Raw genomic sequence first — 23,772 nt, forward strand, 5'->3', positions numbered from 1 at the left:
ATCACAGGAGGAATTAGTGCCCCTGTAAGAGTCGAGGGAGCCCTCGCTGCTCTCTGCTGCCCCACCAGGTGAGGACACAAGGAGAAGGTTCGTGTCTGCAACCCGGAAGCACGTCCTCACCGAAACTCTACCATGCTGGCCCCCCGAGCTTGGCCTTTCAGCCTCAAGAACTGTGAGACATGAATTGATGTTGCTTATAAGGCAGCCAGTCTGTGCCATTCTTCATAGTAGGCCGAACAGACTAAGACAGCTTGTTATACTTCAGTTAAAAAAAAAAAAAAAGACAAGATATGGGAACATATGTATATGTATAACTGATACACTTTGTTATAAAGCAGAAACTAACACACAATTGTAAAGCAATTATACCCCAATAAAGATGTTAAAATAAATAAATAAATAAACCACCCATCATTACAAGATCCAAAGAAAGCTACTCTTAACCTTAAAAAAAAAAAAAAAAAAAAAAGACAAAATAAACGACATTGATGACTTTCCATTGCTCTTTATATAAAGATCCAAGTCATTAAAACTTGCTTCAGGAAAGAACCTTCCTGGTTGGGTCCTTGGCTATATTTGAACCCAGGGCTCCCCACTCTCCTCTCCCTTTCTCTGGGCTCCAGGTGCACCGGCCTCGCTGTTCTCTCCGTGCTCTGAAGCCACAGCTCCCTTGGCCTGGGGTCCTCGCAAAGGCTGCCTCCTCAGCTGGCCTGGGCTACACATTCTGCTCCCTTCGCCTGTTCCTTTCTATTCATCCTTCAGATCTCAACTCAGCCTTGGAGAGATCTTCCTCTAACCCCTGGCCCCAGACTGGGTGCCCATTTTACACTCTTGGACTGTCCTTCATGGCCCTTTTTCACAGTTTATAATTACCCGTTTGTGTCTTTGCCTAGTATCTGTCTTCCCCACTAGACTTCAAAGCCACGTAGTCAGGGTGCGTATCTGTCTGTTCATCGCTGGATCTGTAACACCAAGCCCAGCGCCTGCCTTGTAGTATATATTCACTCCAGAAAACCTTATGGGCTTAAAGAGTGAGCCATCATAAGACATCAGCAGCGTTTCTTTGCATCAGACATCTCAAAAGACCACCCTCTAAAGTTATGAAGTTTCCTTCTTAAGATCTAATTCCTTTCTGCTGCAATTTGAGTTCATTTATCCTCATCTTGCCCTCCGTGAATATGAATGGAGGTACTTAGCATGGAATTTCCGTTTTCCATACACTCTCTACAGCTTTGAAGTTAGCTATTAAGTCACTTTTGATTTTCCTCTGTTCAGCAGAAATAAGCTAATCCACGCAGATCAGTCATTCATGCCTATTCTCTAATTGTGTTTTGTTTAAATGTAAACTCAGACATGCAGAGTTACGTGGAGGAGAAAAATGGATCTGAACATCTATGTTTCACCAGGGATGGTGGACAGCCGCTTCACACAGCCTCGTGGAGGGTACCTAAAATAATACTGACAGCCGACCTCCACTGAACACCCCCCCCCCCAGACAAGGAACCATGAACTCAGAGCACTCCAGTACGTGTCGAATAACCCAGCTCCTAAGAACCCGAGACAGGACGAGGGCACGGCAACCTCGAGTCAGCATCCAGACCTTTACCCAGACAGAACACAGAAAGACTTCTTACTTTCCCTCTGCCAGTAAATGAGCTACAAAAATAACAAAACGTTTTATTTATATTTCATCTTAATTCTTTTGATGTTGTAAATGTACTTTTTAAAAGATGGATTATTTGAATGTTTATGACACCTACCTTGAAAAAACAAACTACAAAAAATACATTAGAATCACTAAATTGTGTCCCTGTGTTATCAAAAAACAAAAACAAAACAAAACTTTGGATGCCTATGTCTTGACTTTTCTTTAAACAGTAACGGATGGGACTTCCCTGGTGGCGCAGTGGTTAAGAATCCGCCTGCCAGTGCAGAAGACACGGGTTCGAGCACTGGTCCAGGAAGATCCCACATGCCGCAGAGCAACTAAGCCCGTGCACCACAACTACAGAGCATGTGCTCTAGAGACCGTGAGCCACAACTACTGAAGCCCACGTGCCTAGAGCCCGTGCTCCACAGCAAGAGAAGCCACCGCGATGAGAAGCCCGCGCACCACAACGAGGAGTAGCCCCTGCTCACTGCAACTAGAGAAAGCCCGTGCGCAGCAACGAAGACCCAATGCAGCCAAAAATTAAAAAAAATTAAAAAAAAAAACAGTAATGGAGATAAGGTTTAGTCCTAATGTACACTGAATTTAGCTACTAAATTCATGATGAGTAACTAAGTAGAACATGATCTTATCCCTTTAGTGTTCAGAGTCATAGCATAACTTGTCCATTGTCTAGATCAGATCATGAATATTATAAATAAAAATGACATATGGGACCATCCAATTAATCCTTCTAGCTGTACAGGTTTGGGCTAAAAAGACAGACTCTTTTTAGCCATAGCCAGAATTGTGGGTGTCATAACACGTTATAGACGTCTCGATGGAGAAGGGCATCCTCATATTATGCTAAATGTCTCCCTTCTCATTTTCAGCCCATCTCTTGTGGGGGAGATTTCCCTGTGACTGCTGACTTGGCCCTTTGATCACGGAGCCCCCAGTCTACTCTCCCTCCAGCGTGGCCCTTTAGCTGGGTATAAAATCAGCACCTGTTCTATGGCTCCCACTGGGACTGTTCTCCATCCAGATAGAACCGTCTCTCCTAAGCCGTGGGCATGCTGTACACACCCCACAATCCCCGAAGGCTCCTCACTTCACCATGAGCAATGGGGGGAATAAAGGGAGGTGGTGGGGGACAAGAGAGCGGAAGCGTACGGGTCCGTGGCCCAGGGGTTGGGGCCCCCTGCTCTATTGGAAAGATCTGATTGTGAGGTAGATTTTTCCTTTAACAGCTTGAAATTTATTATGTCAATGTTCCTTAATGGGTTTCCGAAGATGCTTTACCGTTGGTAAAACCTGTGCTTGTAATCCTAAACCCTTTCTACTCAGTCCCTTACCTGATGGCTCTGTTACGTTCTAGGAGTACTGCCTTCACTCCAGTTTTTACATCATTCATGGGCTGGTGCATAAGTCCTGCCATGATGGGGCGCTGGACAGGGATGCTGGGTGGGCGCTTGGCCAAAGGTGCTGAGACACAGCCCCGGGACTGCTCACCAGGCCCACTTCTGCTTTGCTTCTGATGTGTCGCCCTACTAGAAATCCCTAACCTGTTCTCCGCTTTAGAATAACCAGGAACCCCTGTTGATCATTCTGCCCCCTCTCTCTTCCTCGTCTCTCATCAGGTCCTGATGAAGAAGGATGCCCAAATCGCTCGTGGTGACTCCACGTTAGATCATGAGGTTTCTCCTCCTCAGGGCTCCTTAAAATGGTGACGTATGCAGGTCTTGTCAGGGTCTGGGCGAAGAGAGGACCCTTGTGGGGCTGGGCTCAGGTGTGGAGTCCCTTCCACAGCTGCAAGGGAAGGGTGTCAGGGCCCCTCTAGTGATCTTCCACGACCGCCTCTGTGGGAAATAAACTGAAGCTCACGAGAGGATGCCTGGAATACATCTTTATACGTGGTGGCGGGAAATTACATGCAACAGGAAATTATTTTAGAACGTAAAAGGAAGTATTAACACTGAGAGCATATGTCAAAACCAATTGCTTAGACAATTGCTTCTCTGGGGTAAAGGAACCTGTCTCAGAAACACGCACTTACCTTGAAATATGCAGTAACCCCAATAATAGACTGTATATGGAAAATGAGTTAAGTAGGCGAGTAATTAACGACAATATTCTTCTACTGGTTCCCAAAGCACTGTCGAGGTTGTGTTCCTGTTACCTGGACTGGTTTAAAATAAAACTCACTTGCTTTGTTGTTCTTCTTTGTTTTAAGAACAGATGGAAAGAGGGACACAAAGGCGAACAGGAGGCAAACAACAGCCGAATTTCAGACAGCGGTGGGTCAAGGAGTGGAACATAAACGTGTAAGTCTAGGAAATAGCTACAACTTCAGCCCTAGAAAGACATCCTCCAACCTATTCCGCAGGCGCTTTCAAAATAAAGAATCTCTGTCGCTCTGTCTTCAGCCACGTCAGACCGTGGACCTGTTAGGGACCCAGACACGGAGGGACCAGGAGACCAGAGTCGGATTGGAGGAGCTCTTCCAATAGCTAAATCAATCAAAGGGGCTGGGAGTGATAAGCAAGAGTTTTCAAGTGAATGGAGAGAAATGAAGCTTACAACAAGAACCAGTATGACACATATATTGTTTTTCATTACTAAGATGAGGAATTTTTGAAAATAATGAAAGAAAGCCGATGTAAAATGCCTACATAATTGAACAGAGTAGACGATCAAGTACCAAGGCAAAATTCTCACTTTTGAGACACGGGAATTGATCTGCCCGGACAATTGCGTCCGCAGAGACCGCATCAATCAGGCTGCCTGCGTGCTGCAGAGCAGGGGTGTGGAGAAGGCTCCCCACGCACCACCCACGGAACTGCCCGCCACACGGGCGAGGGTCTGGGCGCCGCACAACCGCAGAAAGACCGGAGGACGCCCAGGGCTCACCTGCGGGGGTGAGATGGGGTGTCTGGAACCTCCAAAAGTGAATCCAGTGCCCACAGGCAGGGGCTCCCCTTGAGGGTCATGTCAGGTGTGGAGAGGAGGGAGACGCCAGGAGCAGTGGCAGCCACCCTGTGCCACCACGAGGCTCTGGGAGCAATTCCTAAGTGACCTCATGCCCCGACTCCACACCCCACACACCCACGACACACACCACACACACCACACATGCCCCAAATGTACTCTATCGTTCAACGCCAGCATCGACCTGGATGTCTGTTCTTACAAGGGCAGGGCTGGCACCTTAGCACCGACGTGGCTCAGGGTACCAGGGTCAGAGGTCACATAGGTCTGAGTGAGTGCTACAGCAGAGGCTGGGGCGGGGGGTCGATCCCGGAGAAGTACATGGGGTTCTGGGCAGGCAGATTAAGAATCAGCGCCCTGCCCCCGTCAGATTAGGGACCCGACGGCAGCGCCGGCTGGGCCAAGGCGGCTGCAAGGCAGGCCGCGGGCTGAGTTTACTTCTCTCCCTCTCCCTTGACAGTGACCGCCCAGCACCACGGGTGTGGCTTTCCTAGTTCAGGAGACGCAGCCTCAGCAGGGGGCTTGCCCACTCCCGGAGGGCACGCGGTTGGGCCCCCGAAACAGGGGAAATGGATGGAAAATCATTCTACTGTGGTGAGAGGCTGTCAGTCAGTGCTGAGTTAGGCATCTTAGTTCCCCAAGCACATGACCCCAGAGATAAGACTATTTCCGATGCTACCCCAAAAGCAGAGGGACCGGCCAGGCCCATCTCACTGCCTCGGGGCCAGGCCGGAAGGAACCTGCAGTAGCTGCAGGCCACCTGTGACGGACTGATCTTGCAGGGCACGCTCTCCCAGCATGACACTGAGTCTGAAGACTATTATGGGCTGTTTATCCAGATCAAAGCAATATTCCCTTCCAACGCGCCTGCAGAAAGCTGACGGCACGCGCTCCGCGCTCCAGGTAGGACACGACACACAAACATTTTCATCAGTTACCGAGTTAGCGTTCAACCCCAAGAACAAAGGACTCAGAAATGCAACCAGGAAATCAGGGCACCTGTGGGGAGACAGGCAGGAGGAGCAGGGGGCGGCCCTGGGGACGTGTCGATGAGGCATCTTGGTGTCACACTGGCGTACGAACCTTGGTGTGCAGACATTCAACCTGGACTCAGAACGCTCTGTCTGGGTGACCTGAAAGCAAACTTGATCATTAAAAGGAAGAAAAACATGTAAGATGCGACCTTGATCACGTGGCTTCTACAATGCACACAGCCCTACAACCCAAAGCAAAAGCCAGTCCAGCGGAAGAAACCGTGAGTGTCAGGAATCCAAACGAGGGCTGGAGGTGAGGGATTATACTGGACGTGAGAAAAGCACGGAGGACACCTGAAAGCAAGTCCAAACCTGACAGCAGAGCCAGAGGCTGCTGGAATTAACCTCCCCCAGCAGACAGGGGTGCGCTGCAAAGGCCGCAGGTTCGGTTTCAAGACAGTAATGGGGCAGTTCACCAGGCAAAGAGGTGGCTACGAAGACAGGGTCGGCCCATCGTGGTAGAACCCACCAACGGGAAGGTGCCACCAGCCACAGATGGTCTGAACGCAACTGTTCTCCTCCACCAATGGCGTGGTCCTGGCCAGAGAGCTGCCCCACACCCGTGGGCAGAAGGCTGAGTCACCACTGGCGGCGCCCTGACCAAATGCACCAAAGGGAACGCGGGGGTCTGTGCCCAGCCAGCAACTGCTCCCACACCCTTCCCTCTGCCCAGCGGGGTCTCCTCTCCCTGCAAAGGCCCAGAACTTTCTATTCTTCTCTTACCCCTGCCCTCAGAACCCACCAAAACCCTGAGGAGACAATGCCAACTAAAGGTTGCACAGCGTATAGAGCCCAATCCAGGGGGAACCTGTCACTCCAGGCTCCAGGCAGCAACCCAGCAAGAAGGGGAAGATGGCAGGTCCCTGGGCTGCTGCATCAGCGGGGGAGGCCCGCACCGAAGGCCCTGGAAGGTCTCGGTGAGCCTGGTCCACGCCCACCCGGCCTCAGCCCATCCTCAACAGGAGCAGGCAGAAAAACGCTGGGCGCGCACCCCGAAACGCAAGATGCGGCTTCATTCTCAGAGACCGGATTCCTGGAGCAAAATTAAAGTCACGATATTCCATACAGAAGATCACTTTAAGAAAAATATTTATTCTTTAAAATATCCGAATCAATGTTTAAAATAAGCCATTTCACCGCTCACAAAGACCCCCAGGCATATCTCAGTTTAGGAAGGCAGGACGATGGCACAATAAGGGAAAAAACAGGTTAACTGCTCACCTCTAAAAGCAGAGCTGTAGTGCATTAGCATGCTAGCCATAGTGAGAGTATGTCCACCATTCTTTTTTATAATTAATTTTTATTGGAGTAGAGTTGCTTTACAATGTTGTGTTCGTTTCCGCTGTACAGCAAAGTGACTCAGCCATACGTATACGTATATCCCCCGTGTCCATCATTCTAGCTTGTCTTCATGAACAGGTTTTTGTGGCCTGTATAGGCTGCGGCCAACGGTCACTCCTCGTCAAGCCGGCCCCAGGCAGGGACAGAAGGAGCTACAGCCAGCCACGCCCCCTGGTCCAGTGGCCTTCATGGCACAGGCTCAGGGCGACACAGCAGAGAGCGCAGGCCCTGAGGACAAGTCCCACGAGGCCTGCGCAGGCTGGCCACCTACTGAGCACACGCGGGTGAGACACAGCACCGCTCCACCCACCAACCCCCCCCCCCCCCGCCCCAAGATCATCTGACGCGCTCAGGGGAAAGGAGAGAAGACGGGCATCAATAATTAGAACCTTCTGCCTCTCTGGTCTAAGAAAGAACATTAAAATCGTAACAGTCTGTCCATGTTTTATTCTGAGCACTACACGGGATGCCCAAAGGAGCCCCATGCGCTCGCCAGGCTGGCTCTGGCCCCCGGGAGGAGGAGGGCCAGTCCTACCCCGAGTGAATGGAGTGGATATCTTTGCCACCTTTGCCCCACCCTGGGAAGGATGCTCCCACAGCAAGAGCCCTCCCGGTGGTACCAGGCGTTCACACCTCACCTCGGTGCCTGCCTCACTCTCCTCTGGCTTCCCATCCCCTCAGAGACCCACCTGCGCCCGGGCTCGCAGGACCTCAGGCCCCGTACACCCAGCCCTTGTGGACTCCAGGAGCACCCCCTAGAGATGCTTCCTCTTCTAACGTCTTCCTTCTTGAAGTCCAGCCTCGGACTAGGTTCCTCAGGTGCCAGCTCTCCTCCAGGGACCAGGGACAGTAAGAGCTTTCATCCAGAGAACACTGGTGACGACTGAGGTAAGGCGAGACTCCTCCCAGGAACCCAGGCCCGAACCGTTTCGTCTCAAGGTCTTCACGAGGAGCCTGTAACCCTGAAAACCTCCAGGCCGCGGGTTACATAATCCTTGCCAGGGCCGACGATCACTGTTGTGCTTCTGAGAGAAGCGTGGCTGGGAAAACTAGACACACTCCTCCCAGGGCCAACCATCTGCTAATTCCGCTGCCTGTCATCCCCCCTCCTCCCTCCCCCGCTCCAGCAGCCTGATGTTTCTGAGCATTTTCCCCCTAGACTGCGTCTCGTCAAGGTCAGCACTCTCTCTACTAAGCTGAAGAACCCCCCATTACGGGTCCAACAGTATCCTTTCCTCTTTCCACTCACGGAAGCGGGGGGCGGGGGGGGGGGTGAAAGGCGCTACCCACCCGGGCGGGGCGGGGCGGGGGGGGGGAGGCGCTACCTACCCCAGTTCTCGTCCTAATTATTACCAGCTCTGTGGTAACAGTCAGATGACCTCCGGGGTGGTAGAGCGGTGCTGTGTACCAGCTCAGCACTTCCCATCACTAGTTCCAAAAACCATACAACCACTGACCCTTTCTAAAGGCCCTGGACTGGATTTCACGTCAGTATCTTCTTCACCTCTCTGGCAAAGACAGCAACAAAACTAAAGTCTGTTTATGCTAACGGCTGCTTTGAGGATGCACGGCTGGAAGGGTCTAAAGCCGGCCCAGGAGCCAGTGCAGGCCTTGGGCCGGATCCTGCCCACCAGGCAACCACAACCAGAAGAAGGAGTAAAGAGAGATGAGAAAGAAATAAAAGGAGGAGAAAAGGGATGGAAGGGGAGAAGAGGAATAAAGGAAGGAGTGGGAGAGGAGAGGGAGGAAACAGGTAAAAATGAGACAGAAAAGAGAGAGACACAGAAGGCAGGTCCACACAGGGAAGCGAGAAGGGTTTGGGGCCGGGTACGAATTCCAGCCACATGCACGTGGCTTGTTCAAAAGCAGAAATAACTGTTTATTTTTATTCCCCCAGAGATGAGTGTCCTCTGAGGTTTGTGTTCTATGTGTGTTTTTTGTTTGCGTTTGGGGTTTTGCCGTGTCAGCTAAGCAGGACCTTTGACGTTCACGCAGCACCAAGACGCACTCCTTGCAAAGCAAATGGGTTGTCAGCAGAGGGATGCTAACGGTGGCGGGGGTGGACTTTTCTGTCCCTTTTCCCAGGAGTGGGGTTTCAAGTGTTCTGCTCACTTTCTAGAGATGATCTGAACCAAACGAATGATTCAAGGCTCAGTGGATTAAAAAGATGGTCCTTGTATTAAACCAAACACAGAACTGTGATTGCCTCCTAACCAGGCTTTGCAGTGCTTCCGTCTAGAATCATTTACAAGGGCTTAACATCTTTTCCTAAGCAAATATAACCGTATGGGAAGACCTGTTTTACGTAGAGACACAGTAGGAGAGGCAGCAGGACGATGACACCCGGGCCATGGGGCTGAACAATGAACCCCTCTTGTCCTGCACACTCAGGCGGGTTTATCAACATCCCAACTAATGAAACTCTGTACCTCACTGGACTCTCCCGTGGCTGAACAGGCACTGCTGTTTCTCCCAGGTACCTTGCGATTCCCTCTACTATTTTTTTTTTTTTTTTTTTTTTTGCGGTACGCGGGCCTCTCACTGCTGTGGCCTCCCCCACTGCGGAGCACAGGCTCCGGACGCGCAGGCTCAGCGGCCATGGCTCACAGGCCCAGCCGCTCCGCGGCACGCGGGATCCTCCCGGACCGGGGCACGAACCCGTGTCCCCTGCATCGGCAGGCGCACTCTCAACCACTGCGCCACCAGGGAAGCCCCCCTCTACTATTATTTTTAAACACAGTTCCAAATGGCTCTAGGATCCAGGCACAGGGAGCCTTCCACGAGCCAGCCCCAGCTCTTTCGTGCTGCTTATTCTTGTCTGAAGCAAAATAGGTATATCCGTTGAATATTAAACAATTGCTTTCTTCAAATCTGTCTGATTTCCCATCACATGGGATGGCAGTGTGATCGCGAAACGTACATGTGAATAAGTAATGAAAGATAAAGAGTGGATTTAAATAAAATATCCCTCATTATCAGGCTTAAGTCTCTCTGCTGCTAAAAAGACAGCCATCTGGGACACTGCAGCAAGGTGGGCTGTAGGAAAACACGCAGAGCCAGGGAAGAAGGCTGTGACATTATCAAGGAAGAGTGTGATTGTGTTTATTTATCTGTTAGTTTTATTCTGAATTTTACAGGAATCATGACTGGCTGACCCATGTTGATACGTGGAGTCCTCGAAACGCCATGTGCTTCTTTGGAAGTTGGTCCCAGGAACTTGTGCCCTCCTGAGGTAGAGGACGCGCGGACAGTAAGCTTTGCCAGGGAGGCCTCTAGTGTCCAGAGAGCCACAAGGATGCTATTCCCTAATTCCCCTCCCTGTCTATGAAACACTATTATTACTTTAATGACAGATTTAGTACATCCTTTCATCAAGGTTAGAAGAATCTATACAAAGCACGATGGCTAGAGGGTAGAAGAGGTGCTTTTTGCTTCTTATTGTGACATCACAATAAGATGTGACATGATTTCTTTTCAATGCTTTTTCAATGTAGTGCTACTGTCGTTGAAAACTGGGCTCTGGAGTCAGACACTGCGTTCCAGGCACAGTTCCCTGGCTTTCAGGCTGCCCTTGGGCAACTTAGTAATTCTCTGTGTCCAGTACCTATTTCCTAAGGTAGCTGTAACAGTAAAGGCAAAAGGACTTCGAAAGTGCCTGAAGCTTGTAACACATGTTAGAACGCTCGTCGTTATTGTAATTGTTTTAATAAATCAGAGAATTGTTACATTTGTGCTTGAAGTGACTTCAGAGATGTCCAGCCTCCTTGTATTCCAGGTGAGAAATCTCCAGTTGGAAGGAGCAAAGTGACAGTCACCCAGCTATTCCACAGCAGAGCTGACACAATTCTTCTGGCTGGACAAGCCCCAAGTCCTCCACTCTCGATGCTCTGAGTGCATAGGTTATGGACAGCTGGGGCAGGACCACAGGCCGCGAGGGATGCGTGAGTGCCAAGCCTCATAATCAGAGGTCTGGGCTCCGGAGTAACGGTCATCCCTGTCTGCTTTTTATTAGGATAGTGTCAGGGCGATGACACCTATAGCCCAAGACTGAGAACAGGACGCTGTGAACCACAGGCGACCTAGAAGGACTGGCCTCACACACTTTCAGGAAGCCTAAGGTGACCACACACAAACAAGGAACATCTAAGACTTGTAAACAGATGTGCTTGCAGACTACACTCCCAACCCTCCCCATCTTCTGAGATGAGCTGATTCCAGGGGCCACGTTGTCTACGGAGCTGACTTCTCCCACGGAAAGGTTCTGTTCATTTTGCTTTCAAAGAAGATACTGTACCGCAAAAGGACAAATGTGGTAGGATCCCAGTTACAGGGCGGGGTCCCTACACTCGGCCAGTTCGTAGAGACAGCAAGTAGGACAGAGGCTGGGCAGAGGGATGGGGCGTTCTTGTTTTGTGGACCTGGCCTATATCGCCAAGGAAATATATGCCAATCTGCAGATTAATTAGTTCTTGTGCTTTCAAATCTCAACCTAATGTTTATTTTCTTGGGCTAAAGAGTATCGTATCGTGGATTAAGACTCGTAATGCAACCAAGACTTAATGAGGCAACACGTTACGTGAACCTCTTGAACCAGCCTCTGGGACTTCTTAACCTCCTTTGGTTTCCTGACAGCACTGAATACTGACCTATCAACAAACGGGTGTAAACACAATTACTGGCCAATGTATCTGGTGGTCTTGGGCACACGTGAAGAGTGGCCACGAATGAATGGTACAAGAAAACTCCCTTCCAAAGCAGACACAGACACGTGGACTTCAAATATGAAATCAGCACATGGCAATTTACCAGACTCACCAAGTCAGCACGCTTGTATGACACCAGCTCCAGCACAGCACTGGGAAGATGGGTTCTCATCACAGCTCAACCGCTCACGAGCTGTAGGACCCTGGCCAGGGGCATGACTGCTCGGGGCCTCAGCTTGAACCTTCATACGGCCAACTCACTAGGGGATCTCTAAAGGCTGTCAATCATCTTTCTGTGATCTGAGCCGAAAACTGGTCATGGAGTAAGGTACTATCCCCAGCTGCGGAACTGAAAAACTTCCAAGAAAAGATTCAATTGTACTAAGGTTACGATATTATCCGCCCAATTTTTAAAATTCTCTCTTCCCTTTGTGGACTAATCTGCCAATGCGGAATGAAAAGCTGAACATGTCCGAACAAAAAGCAACTTGGGAGAACAAGGTACAAGAATTTTGGGTAAGATGTTCTTCTTACCACCCATTCTTTTTAAACACGCATGCATGCAGTGCGGTCCTGAAAAAAATGATGTCATATCCCTTCCTCAGATTTTCTGACGACAATCCCAATAGGTAGAAAATAGAGGCAACTCTGATGAGTCATATAAATGGAAGACCAAGCCTTTCTTGAAATCCAGACAAGATACATGCGAGCATGACCTGGGGCAGGGGGTGAAAACTTCTAAACTTTCTTCCTTCTTTCATCTGAAAATTTCCCCTCAGAAATGAGAGTAATGAAAACTTAGGAATATCACTGTATAAGTAGGATGAGTCTCGCATGTTTTATATTGTTAATCTTGCACGGCTAAAACTACGTTTAAGCTCAGATGCTTATATATTGCTAGCTGGCTGTTCTCTGCAAAAGGATGTATGAAAAAGATCTTCATTAAAAAGTACCTATGGTGTCAGCCATTACAGTCATTTCATCTGAAAAGGCACTAAAACAGAATTCCCCTGTGCAAGACTTGCAAGGGGTATTTTTCTCTTTAGGGGCAGAGATCTCCCCAAGTAAGGGAAGAACCCAGTACCCTCTTTATTCTGAGTTTCCTCTTGTGGACTTCTGACCTAGCTGGTTCTATCCCTCCCCATCATGCCCCGGGGGACTGGGAATAAACTAGACACTGGCAGAGCTTCCTTTTCTTCTTACAGAGAGTAGAGACAAGGGACTCATTGCCCTACTTTCTGAAAAGTTCAGGACAAAGAAACAAATGACCTAGTCTAAAGATTCTGGTGTTGGAAAGAAGTTGTGATCTGTCTCTTGACAGTCTTATGACTTTAATCTACACAAACGATCGGAAAGAAACCCCACCGTCTTATTAAAAGTAATCGTTCAAATTTATCTGAATTTGACATGAAACTATACTTTCATTAAAAGAACGTTTTATAAACGATGTCAATCATAACTGGATGCTTATGAACCCGACATTTTTCTGGCAATGAAGGCTGCAGGCCCCGAGGGGGCATCGTTATGAACTTTGTGCCTGCTGCCCTTGGGGCTGACCCAGAAGCTGATGAGGGCACGTTTGTTGTTTATTACCCCTTATCAAAATGGGGAGACCACTGATCATATGAAAACCAGAGCAAGCCTTCTGGAGTCAGGCAAAACTGGTTCAAACAGCAGCTCTTGTCACTTACTTGCCATGTGAACATGGGTAGGTTTTACCTACACAGCAAACTGAAAACACTAGCGTTTACCTTCAAGGTGACAAACTAAGTGAAGTCCATCCAGTCCTCCCAGCTGTGCCAGGCACCCCAGCAAACGGCGGTTGCTACCATCATCCTTCTGCACTGCAAGTCGTTTCGAGATGACCACGCTCGTAATGTGAAAATACTGCTAAACAAAATGTTTTTCCACATGCAACAAAGACGGTCAGAAGTTTCCCGGATCGCTTGAAATGGCTTAGAGACATTTATTAAATCCTCTATAAGAAAAGAGGAACAAAGAAGTTCTTCTGGTTCTGCTTCTATAACATTACACAAGGGTTGCCTAAATACTGCTCGTAAGTGATAAAATATTACAAAGCAATCATACCCCAAACACTTTATCTGAAGATAGAAATGACACCCAGAGATCAGAGAGAAAAAATTCTCCAAGCCTTTTTATAAGCAGGATACTGAAGGATATCCTCGAATAATTCAACAGGAATGATCAACTAAAACAGGGGTTCCCAATCCCCGGGCCACGGACCAGTACCGGTCCGCGGCCTGTTAGGAACCGGCAGGCTGCACAGCAGGAGGGGAGCAGCGGGCGAGGATCGCAGCTTCATCTGTATTTACAGCCGCTCCCCATCGTTTGCATTAGTGCCTGAGCTCCGCTTCCTGTCAGCGTTATGGTGAGTTGTATAATTATTTCATTATGTATTACAATGTAATAATAATAGAAATAAAGTGCACAATAAATGTAGTGCGCTTGAATCATCCCAAAACAAGTCCCCTGCCCCGCCCCGGTCCGTGGAAAAACTGTCTTCCACGAAACCGGTCCCTGGTGCCAAAACGGTTGGGGACCGCTGTACTAAAACAACAGAAAACTGACCAGTCATTTCTTTTTTTTTTTAACATGGTCAAAGTAGGTGCATTTTATTGTTAACCAGTTGTTTCTTGAGTCCACCTCTTTAGAGTTCCAAAGTGACACCATTCAGGGAATCCTCCCAAAGGGCCCCAGCTGCCATGAGTGACAAGAGAACTCCCCCCCCCCCCGCTCTGCCCAATACCAGTCGCCAGAGCTATTCCCAGTCCTTGAGGTTCATCGGGAGCTCCACCATTCACACAAAGGGTTACTTTGTAAACCAGAAGTGAAATCATTAACGCTTTTCATAATCTTTAAAGCAATACTTTAAAGTAATTCCAGGGGCCACGTTGTCTACGGAGCTGACTTCTCCCACGGAAAGGTTCTGTTCATTTTGCTTTCAAAGAAGATACTGTACCGCAAAAGGACAAATGTGGTAGGATCCCAGTTATAGGGCGGGGTCCCTAAACTCGGCCAGTTCGTGTTTGCAGCCAGCTCATACCCCTGGCAGAGGGCTGATGGGTAAATTTTCAAGAATTTTCAGAGATACCCGTTAAACCACTGGTAGCTGGAAATTAGCCATTTACACCACGGAAATGGTAGACCTTGCAACTCAATGCTTTTTTTTTTTTTTTTTCCTGGAGAACTTGTTAGTCAGCATTTATCAGCATACCACTGGTTCTAGTCAATATTGTAAATATCTGTGACGTTTCCAAAGCCTACAGATGAGTGAACAAAAAGTTGAGGGAAAAGGAACCTACTGTGAGATGATATATCTCAATTTGATTCTTAAAGAACATGGTATTCAGAGAGAACGAACACAGTGTAGCACATAAACGTGATCAATCAAAAGATAATAGAACAGTATTTGTCTTATTAATAATGCAAGTAACACGAGAGTGTCCTAGGAGATGAAAACGGAGAGATAGCACGAGTTACTGAAATCTTCTGTACATCCTGTGACCTGAATTTGATCTTGAGTGACATCATCAAGATGCAGTCATTAAAGAGCTACCAACGGTGGAGGGGAGGGATCAATTAGGAGTTTGGGATTAATAGATACACACTACTATATATAATATAAAATAGGTAACCAACGCGGATGTACTGTATAGCACGGGGAACTCTACTCAATATCTTGTAATAATCTATAACGGAAAAGAATCTGAAAAGAATAGATAGATGTATAATTGAATCACTTTGCTGTACACCTGAAGCTAATATAACATTGTAAATCAATAAACAAAATTTTTAAAAAGAACCACCAAAATGTAAAAACAAGTTAAAAGATAGGCAAAAGTTACACAAGATATAGAGGCTATCGTAGTGAAACCAGGAAAAAAATACAAAGAGGTAAATAACACTTAGGTTCTGAGCAAAATTCAATAGGTAGGTCCTTTCTGAGAAAGACGTTTCCAAAGCAGCAACCACCGAAAAAACCTTGTGGAAACAGAGACAGGAAAGATTCTCCAAAGGACCCAAAAACGGAAGGAATACACCACCTGAAGGAAATCTCATCCTGTATCGTGGGATCTTTGCTGGACACATAACCGGTCTCCCCCCGAAAGGATCCCCATTCGTATGGGGCTTCACCAGGGAGCCCGGAGAAAAGCCCTATTCCTGCTGCTGTTGCAGCTCAGGGCTCACACGTGCCCACATGGGCAGGAACAAAGGGAAACAGAGGTGGAGACTTTCCTCCGATACAGAAAACAGGAAAAATATGGTTCTTACTAATCTCGTTCAAAGGCCGAAATGCTGTCTAAAAACGGCTGATGAGGCCAGAACCATTTTCAGATGCTTGGTCCGAGAACGCCATCTGGAATTCTGCCAGACTCCCCCGAATGCTGCGGACACCCTGGCTCCCCGGGTCCTCGCCTGGTACGGGTGAGCCCCCCGTCTGTGGCACAGGGTGGGAAACCGGCTTACAACTGCAAAGATCTGCCCAGAGTCAAGAAATGGACTTGAATTCCTTGGCAGCGATGAGAGGTAGAGAAATGGGTCTCATTCAAGCCAAATTTCAGTTTTTATAGGTCCTTATAAGTTTACTAAGGCACATAAAGGTAGCAAAAATGAGGAATGAGAGGAGTATAGAATGCCTGGTAGTGGCAGGTCTGAAGTAGACTGTCTTCAGTGGGCAAACTCCTCGCGACTTGGACCAAGGGCGGGAAGAAAGTCAGCCCTTGCTTTCTTCAATTTTTTTCCTGAGAATGCAGACTTTTCACATCCGCTTGACTGAGGAGATTCCAAAGATGCCCCTACCTCTCTCTCTCTCCGTCTCACGTACACACACACACACACACACCCCCCACAGAGACATTACCGATATATTATTATGCTGAATGTGTCTTTAGCTTAGAGTACTCAACCTTTCATAACCTAGAAAAATCAATCAGAGCCCAGATTCCTTAAAGTCTTAGTAGCTTTCTAGATTAATTTATCATAAGCTTTCAACTATTTAAAATTAAGTTAGCTCATAAATAGGAAATAGTCTGAAAATAAGAGACACCACTGCCTATCTTAACGTCAGCACTTACATTTTGAGGTTCTTTAAGGAGCTTTCCTATCATCGTTTCTGACAATTTCTTAAAGACACCCCTACATTTTGCCCTTGATTTCCAGATGTCTGCGGTTTAGATGTAAGACCTCCACCCAAAGGCGGGCTGAAGCGCTACATTTAGCCTCGGTCCTCACCAAGCTCTTTACAGGCCGTGAAAGCAGGCAGTCGCTTTGCCGTGTAACCTCACACGTGCTATGTACTGTCGAGGCAGCAGATGGGCAGAGGGAGGGAGGACCCCCCCCCATAAGGGGCTCGGCCGGGCCCCCTCTGGATGCTCAGTCTTTGTCTAACTCAGAACTGGCGGGAGAGCCCCGGCTTCCTGACTTCCCAGTGCTCAGAGCACCCCATCTTCTGATGGAGCATCTTGTTTCCTTAAGAAGAAAAGAATTCAGTCAAAATGCAAAAGGAGAGGAAAGTGAGAGCTGCATAGAAATGTGCGCTCAAAAGGAGCCGAAGAGATTTTGAGGCAACAAAACATTTTGAAGTCAGCATAAAATGGAGATAAACAGAAAAGGAATACAGCAGGGTAGACAGACTTGGACAACGGATGAAGAAAGGGGCGAACGTGTGTCAGGTAGACATAGGGCACTTTGCAAAAATCTTGGAGGAAAAAAGCTGTAAAGGAAACAGAAGCTTCTTCTTTTTTTTTTTTTTTGCAGTACGCGGGCCTGTCACTGTTGTGGCCTCTCCCGTTGCGGAGCACAGGCTCCGGACGCGCAGGCTCAGCGGCCATGGCTCGCGGGCCCAGCCGCTCCGCAGCAATGTGGGATCCTCCCGGACCGGGGCACGAACCCGTGTCCCCTGCATCGGCAGGCGGACTCCCAACCACTGCGCCACCAGGGAAGCCCAGAAGCTTCTTTTTAAGTTGGATTCTCAGAAGTATGCTGGTTCCCAAAATGTCCCAGGGAACGAGACCCAGCTCCCATAGATGAGACAGTGAGCTCAGGCCCCCTTCCCCCGGGCCACCGGATACTGAGTCAGGACTCAAGGGTTATTATAACAAGGAGGTGCTTCCAAATAGGTGGCATCTTTTGCATTCTGAAGGCTTTTCCTGGAAACCACCGACCGATCAATACCATTTATCAAGGTCACAGGCAACTCATCAGTGACTTACATCCAGGGCCCATTCTCTGACATTTCCACTTTCCCAGACACCCAGCATGAGGACATCCGAGCAGCCAAGCAGAGATATCAAAATACCAACGAGGCCAGAAGCACGAGACCAAGGGGACCCTACAGCGCCCTGGAGGAAGAGAACATGAGGGGGAAACTTGGACCTCACGACAGCTTTCTGAAAATCAACAGAAAAGGGAAACCACAGGAATCCACTCCAAATTATGACCTGCAGTTGAACAACAACAAAAGTCATCTAGAATGGTGAGTGGGGGGGACAGTAACGGAGACAGGCAGGAAGGGACTGTCCCAGCCAGAGGCCAGCACAGCAGGAGGCTTCCATGCAAAAGAGGGCTCTGCCCTCTTTCAGAGAGTCCACAGGGAGTCAGCCAGTTTCACCCATCTGAAGTCTGGTGATCAGTTATAATTATAAACTGAGTGAATATTAGAGTTACCTGGAGATCGGACATAAAGGCCACCCACCCCCGCCCCTGCCATTCTGAGTGCGGCCAAGGAGGAAAACCTGGCTACAAAGGGGCACCAACCTACTGTCTCTGAAAACACGGCCGTAAAGTCAGCTAGGCTCTATTTCACGGGCAACTGAATCACTGACTGAGTTAGTAAAATCGGTTTTACTTTTTTGTTGAAACAACTGAATTAGCATAGATGGTTGCTTGTTTTGACGTCCTGCGGGCTCAACCTAAAACCCGCCCTGAGCACCGCAGGCCCAGGGATGAACTCCCCCTGGGATGGGACCCGGGCGGACAGCTGAGCGGGGACACCCTCTCTCTGCTCAACGTGGGATTCGTGGCACTTCAGGGCCGGGTGGCAGCAGGTGCAGGGCAGGCGGTGTCTCTTCAGACAGGCTTAGAAGGTGCTCGGAAAATACAGCCACAGAGAGCAAGTGCCATTGGATGTGGGAAGCGAACTCCCCTCCCCGCAGCCCTGCGCCGGCGGCGCCCGGGTGCCACACCCAGTTCTGACTATGGGAAACCACAGCTGCAGTGCGGCCAGAAGAAAGTAAACCGACTGCAGCTAACTTCAAGATTCTAGCCAACAGTGCTAGGTTACTGTTTGCCTGTGTTGGTTTTAAATTCACAGTCTCACAAAAGAAATACTGCAAGGCCCCTGCAGAGTATCTAGTACAAACCCTTACTTTGGCCACCAGGAAACCGAGGCCCTGGGTGCCTATGGCCCATGGCCAGTGCCATCAGCTGATGAGAGACCATGATTCCCAGGCCGGTGGCTTTCCCACACACCAGGAGAGCTGACACCTTGTGTTCCCCTTTCCCGCAAGTGGGTTCAGTGACAGTCATCCACGTAAGTTGAATATAAAAATTTTTAATCGGTTAAATAGATCAAAGCTTTCCCGTGCTCCATCGGCTATGCTATCCACGCTGGACTGGCTCCCTTCGTCCCGGCTACACGAGGACCCGCAGCCTGCGTGGGGCGAGGGCTTCAACCGTAAGTCATGCTTCTGAGCACAGCACAATTCACCTGACCAGGAGCCGGGGAGGAAAGCAACGCACGGGCCTGCAGTAGCTAAAAAGGCATAGAAGCAAATTCATCTGTAAAACAATGAATTGTTCGAACAACTCTGATTTTGAAAGAGCTTTTGCATCATCCACCGCGTTGTAATCGGTAACCCCGAGAAGCGGAGAGAAACACAGCGAGGGGAAGGGGACGTTTACTGTCCTAGAATCCCAGACTTGTCACCGTCTTCCTCTTCATCACGCTGGGTTTCTGCCCTTTACCATCCCACAGGTCACAGGATACAGTAAATTTCAATACACTGTGACACATAAATATACAATCCAGCTAAGGGCTCATAAAGGTCACCATCCAAATCGGGCGGCCCATCTTCCACCCAATAACTCTAGCAGCTAATGAACTGTTCAGCTCCCACAGCCTGACAAACATTCGTAGGAATTTATGTTCTCCAAAGCCATCAGGATGAGCACCAAGCCAGAAACAAAGCTGTGAGTACAGGGCCCTGAATCACAAGGAGAGTGACAGCCTAAGTTTCCCAGCCCTCACATTCTCAGGGCAATTTTAGGATTTGAATTTAAACAGTAGGGTGGCTGTTTGATTTGCATATTTCATCAAACGGACCTCGTGATGACCAGCTCTTTTAGACTATGCGTGTGAATATGGCCCGTGAAGACAGAGGTGTCCGGGCTTTTCAGGCTTTGAATCAAGTTCCAAACTGGAGGGCTCACTGTTGTGGATTGTGAAATGGGTCAACTGAAGAAAAAGGAGGAGGAGGGGCCCTTCCCTTTGGAAATAAGCGTCCATAAAATAATCTCACAGTTAGCAAAACAAATCATACTTAGGGAACAGAGAGCAGGGCAGAGTTTTGGTTTAAGGATATAAGTAATGTCCCAATTTTATTCCTCTCCCCAGTCCCTGCCCTGCAGTATGTGTGATTGGAGTTGTACATTATAAATACCAGAAGAGGGACTACCTTATGAAGAGAAGGCAAAAAAAAAAGTGGAATTTCAAGTTTTGGAGAGAAGACTGTTTGGATGAAAATCAAGTTTAATTGCTTGTATCATATGGGGAATTTTCATCACTGTGGGTGAGGTGACTAGACCATTTATAGAGAGGTATTATTTAAACATAAGACATTCTTATCTGATTCTTTATACTATAGTATACAATTAATGCCTAGAATGAGGCGTAAATGTTCAGAAGTGTCATTTACAAATGTAATAATTTGTGGAGGAAAACTGCATGGACATTGAAAACCACAAGTGCTTCCATTTTAAAAACCTGCCCAATAAGCCTCTTTCCTTATCTAGAAAGTTTCCTGAGATCCTTATATCACCTCCCACCAAGTACATGGTAATACACTAGGCAGCACATGGAATTACAGGGACAGCTTTGCAGTCTCAGACGCAAAGATGAACATTTTCAGTACATAACACATACAAGACACGCCTGCAAATGTTTACAAAAGGATGAAAAGCTAAAAGGAGCAGCAAGGGCACATGATAATTCGTAATTGCAGCCAGGTATTTGGTTAGAGGTTTTATACAGATTCCTCTGTATGGTACATAAGAGAATTAAACGTAGTAGCATACGTAATATACATATGTAATTTACATATTACATGTACGCTACATATAGGAGTAGTATATGTAATACAGATATTAGCAGGCGTATCTGCTAGGAGTTGTTCACACATTTGACAACTTAGGCACTTTACTAGAAGTTTTACACATTCTGTACCGTCACATCGATTATATTTTATATTATCATATACGTTACCTCAGTTATCCCTCACGATGGCTGTAACACAATCAAACAACCAGTGAGAGGTTCATGAGGTTGAAACCCAAGCAACAAAGCCCATGCAAAAGGTGGTCTCATTTTGTGTGTTCATTTGTTAGTTTCTGGGTTGCTTTCAGCCCCAGGGTAAGGATCTCCCATGACGTCCTGTGCCTTTGTGCCAGGCCCTGCCGCCCTAGGCCTGCTCTTTATCTGCAATGTTGCTACATTCATCCCAATCCTATGCAGACAGCATGTCTATTTAGCTGTCAATTTAGCTGTAAAGGAGGTTAAAGGAGACCCATCAGGGCCACTAGGCTCCACAAGCTTCAAGGTCAACCACAAACTCAGAGATGCAGCCACGGAAGACGCAGGGCCAGCCCCGGGCTGTATCTTGGCCCTGGAAGCAGCCTGGAGCCCATCCGCAGCCCACGTTCCACCCACCAGCTCTGTGAGCATCCCTCACCATGCAGCCACCTTTGAGAAAAGAGGCCGTACCTGTTCCCTCTGCGCCCTGTCAGTTCCGAACCATTTCAAGACTAGGGTTTGATTATTTTGTCTCTGACAAACGTTTCTCTCTCCAGTCCTTTTTCCAAGGACGGCAGCATTTGACTAAAGAAGTCTAAACACCTCCAGAAAGAACACTAAAGGCAGAAATATCAGCAACGTCGTCTAGCACAGCTTCCGGGCATACATAAACGGCATCACTCCTAAAAGCAGAAAAGAGTGGAATTCATCTGGTTCTGCTGAAAGATCAAATCCAGAGGGCGTTCTCCAGCAAACGGCCATCTAACCTTGGAGAGCTGCTATACGGTCAAATACCGAGCCCAAGTCCAAAACCATCTGGCATAATCCCTTGTCCTTTAAAATGGGATTCGCACTGCAGAGAAACTGAAACTTAGTTACAATAAACTGAAACTTAGTTACAATTCTAAAACTTAGCTACAATTCTATTTCCCCTTCATGCTGGGGGAAATAAAGGCTCCGACTTCTTTCTATTCAGTATCACTGAGAGTCAGACAAGTGCCTTCTCCCGGATAATCTTCACTCCTGACTCATCCCACACGGGGACGGAATGGGTGGCCGTCCTCACTGTGACCAAGCTGACGGGCTAACGCAGCCCGTGACGCCGATGCCGGATTAGGCCGAGAGGAAGCCTAAACTGAAAAACAAATGTGACTGTTAAACCCGGAAGCTGAGGACGTAGAAGCAGCAGCCCCTCTTGCCAAACTGACCCGATTTAAACAAGATCACGAGCATATCGTTTCCCCAATGTCAGCATCTGAATGCTTACAAAATACTAGAAAAACTAGTCGTGATACTGACTGTCTTTTTTTGGTGAAAGCTGATGTGTACAAGGAAGACGCATATAACAGCCGCATGTGTGTTTCTATCCTTGGAACCCTTGCTGTATTCATCTCTGCACATACTTCTCCCACTTTTCTTTACTTCTGCAAAGAAGAGGGACACCAACCACAGCTTTCTAGAGCCTTCCAAATCCAAAACCTGAGATAAATAAAGCTCAGAGATAAAGATTCAGAATAACTGAAGAAATGATCAGTTCCAAATGCAACCTTCAGATGTCGTGACATGAGACAGCCCTAGTCCACTGCAGAAGAAAGGTAAGAAAAATTTTGAATTTTTAGGTCCGTCCTGTTTTGGAGGTTCCACCACTCACTAGCTGTCTGATCTTGAGCCAGTCACTGAACCTTTCTAAACCTCAGTTTTCACTACTGTAAAATAGGATTAGCAATCATCCTCCTTACTGTGCTCCTACCACACCCACAGAATGTTCCGGCCAGGCACACACCTTAGAGGAGAGATCTCCTGCTAAGCACCCTCTTCCATAAAGGAGAACATGTTGGCCTGGTGGTCCCTTCACCTTATTCTCCAAAGCTGCCCTTATTCATTCTTCTCCCAGGTTGACCCTTTGCTCCTCCCTCTTCAAATACAACGTCCCGATTTTATATTCTAAGCCTTTCGTAAAATAGGGGATCAGAAGACTAGGGGGCTCCACTTTCCTCAAACGATGGTCTGAAGGTGCATGTGTTCCCCCTCCTGCCCCCAGCCTGCTTTCCACTCCACCTGCCTTTATCGCTCTGTTCTTCCATCATCTCCCTCGTCCCCATGTCCTCTTTTTGGGGGGGGGGGTACGTGGGCCTCTCACTGTTGTGGCCTCTCCTGTTGCGGAGCACAGGCTCCAGACGCGCAGGCTCAGCGGCCATGGCTCACGGGCCCAGCCGCTCCGCGGCATGTGGGATCTTCCCGGACCGGGGCACGAACCCGTGTCCCCTGCATCGGCAGGCGGACTCTCAGCCACTGCGCCACCAGGGAAGCCCCCCATGTCCTTTAAATCCTATAAGATGGGCATAACCGTGCTGGGGGAGACCCTCCTCTCCTTTCAGGTTTGCAGTTCCACTGGAGGCATAAAATGGTCACGTTTCCACCCACTTTGAACCAGCCGAGTTTTCTTCCCAGCTCCACCTCCTGTGAGAGGAGACTCAGTTGCCCAGGGGTGTCATCTCTGTGCTCACAGTTTCTCTAAAGCACAGAGTT

General features: G+C 48.3%; 1 protein-coding gene across 4 annotated transcripts in view; it reads right to left on the reverse strand.

Moving 5' to 3' along the window:
* DISC1 (DISC1 scaffold protein) overlaps window positions 1–23,772 on the reverse strand; it is a 348,149-nt gene that overhangs the window by 147,004 nt on the left and 177,373 nt on the right. Inside the window, exon 10 of one of the 4 annotated variants that reach the window (XM_060286276.1) lies at window positions 5,688–5,769. The exons of 2 other annotated variants lie outside the window; for them this stretch is intronic. In XM_060286276.1, coding sequence (XP_060142259.1) covers window positions 5,747–5,769 — 23 coding nt within the window. In that variant the 3' untranslated portion in view covers window positions 5,688–5,746. Of the gene's footprint in view, window positions 1–5,687; window positions 5,770–21,765; window positions 22,379–23,772 lie in introns of those variants that run through there. One more of the 4 variants, XM_060286277.1, reaches the window with a different exon arrangement.

This window comes from Globicephala melas, chromosome 16 (genome assembly GCF_963455315.2).
Source record: "Globicephala melas chromosome 16, mGloMel1.2, whole genome shotgun sequence".
NCBI classification, from domain to species: Eukaryota; Metazoa; Chordata; class Mammalia; order Artiodactyla; family Delphinidae; genus Globicephala; species Globicephala melas.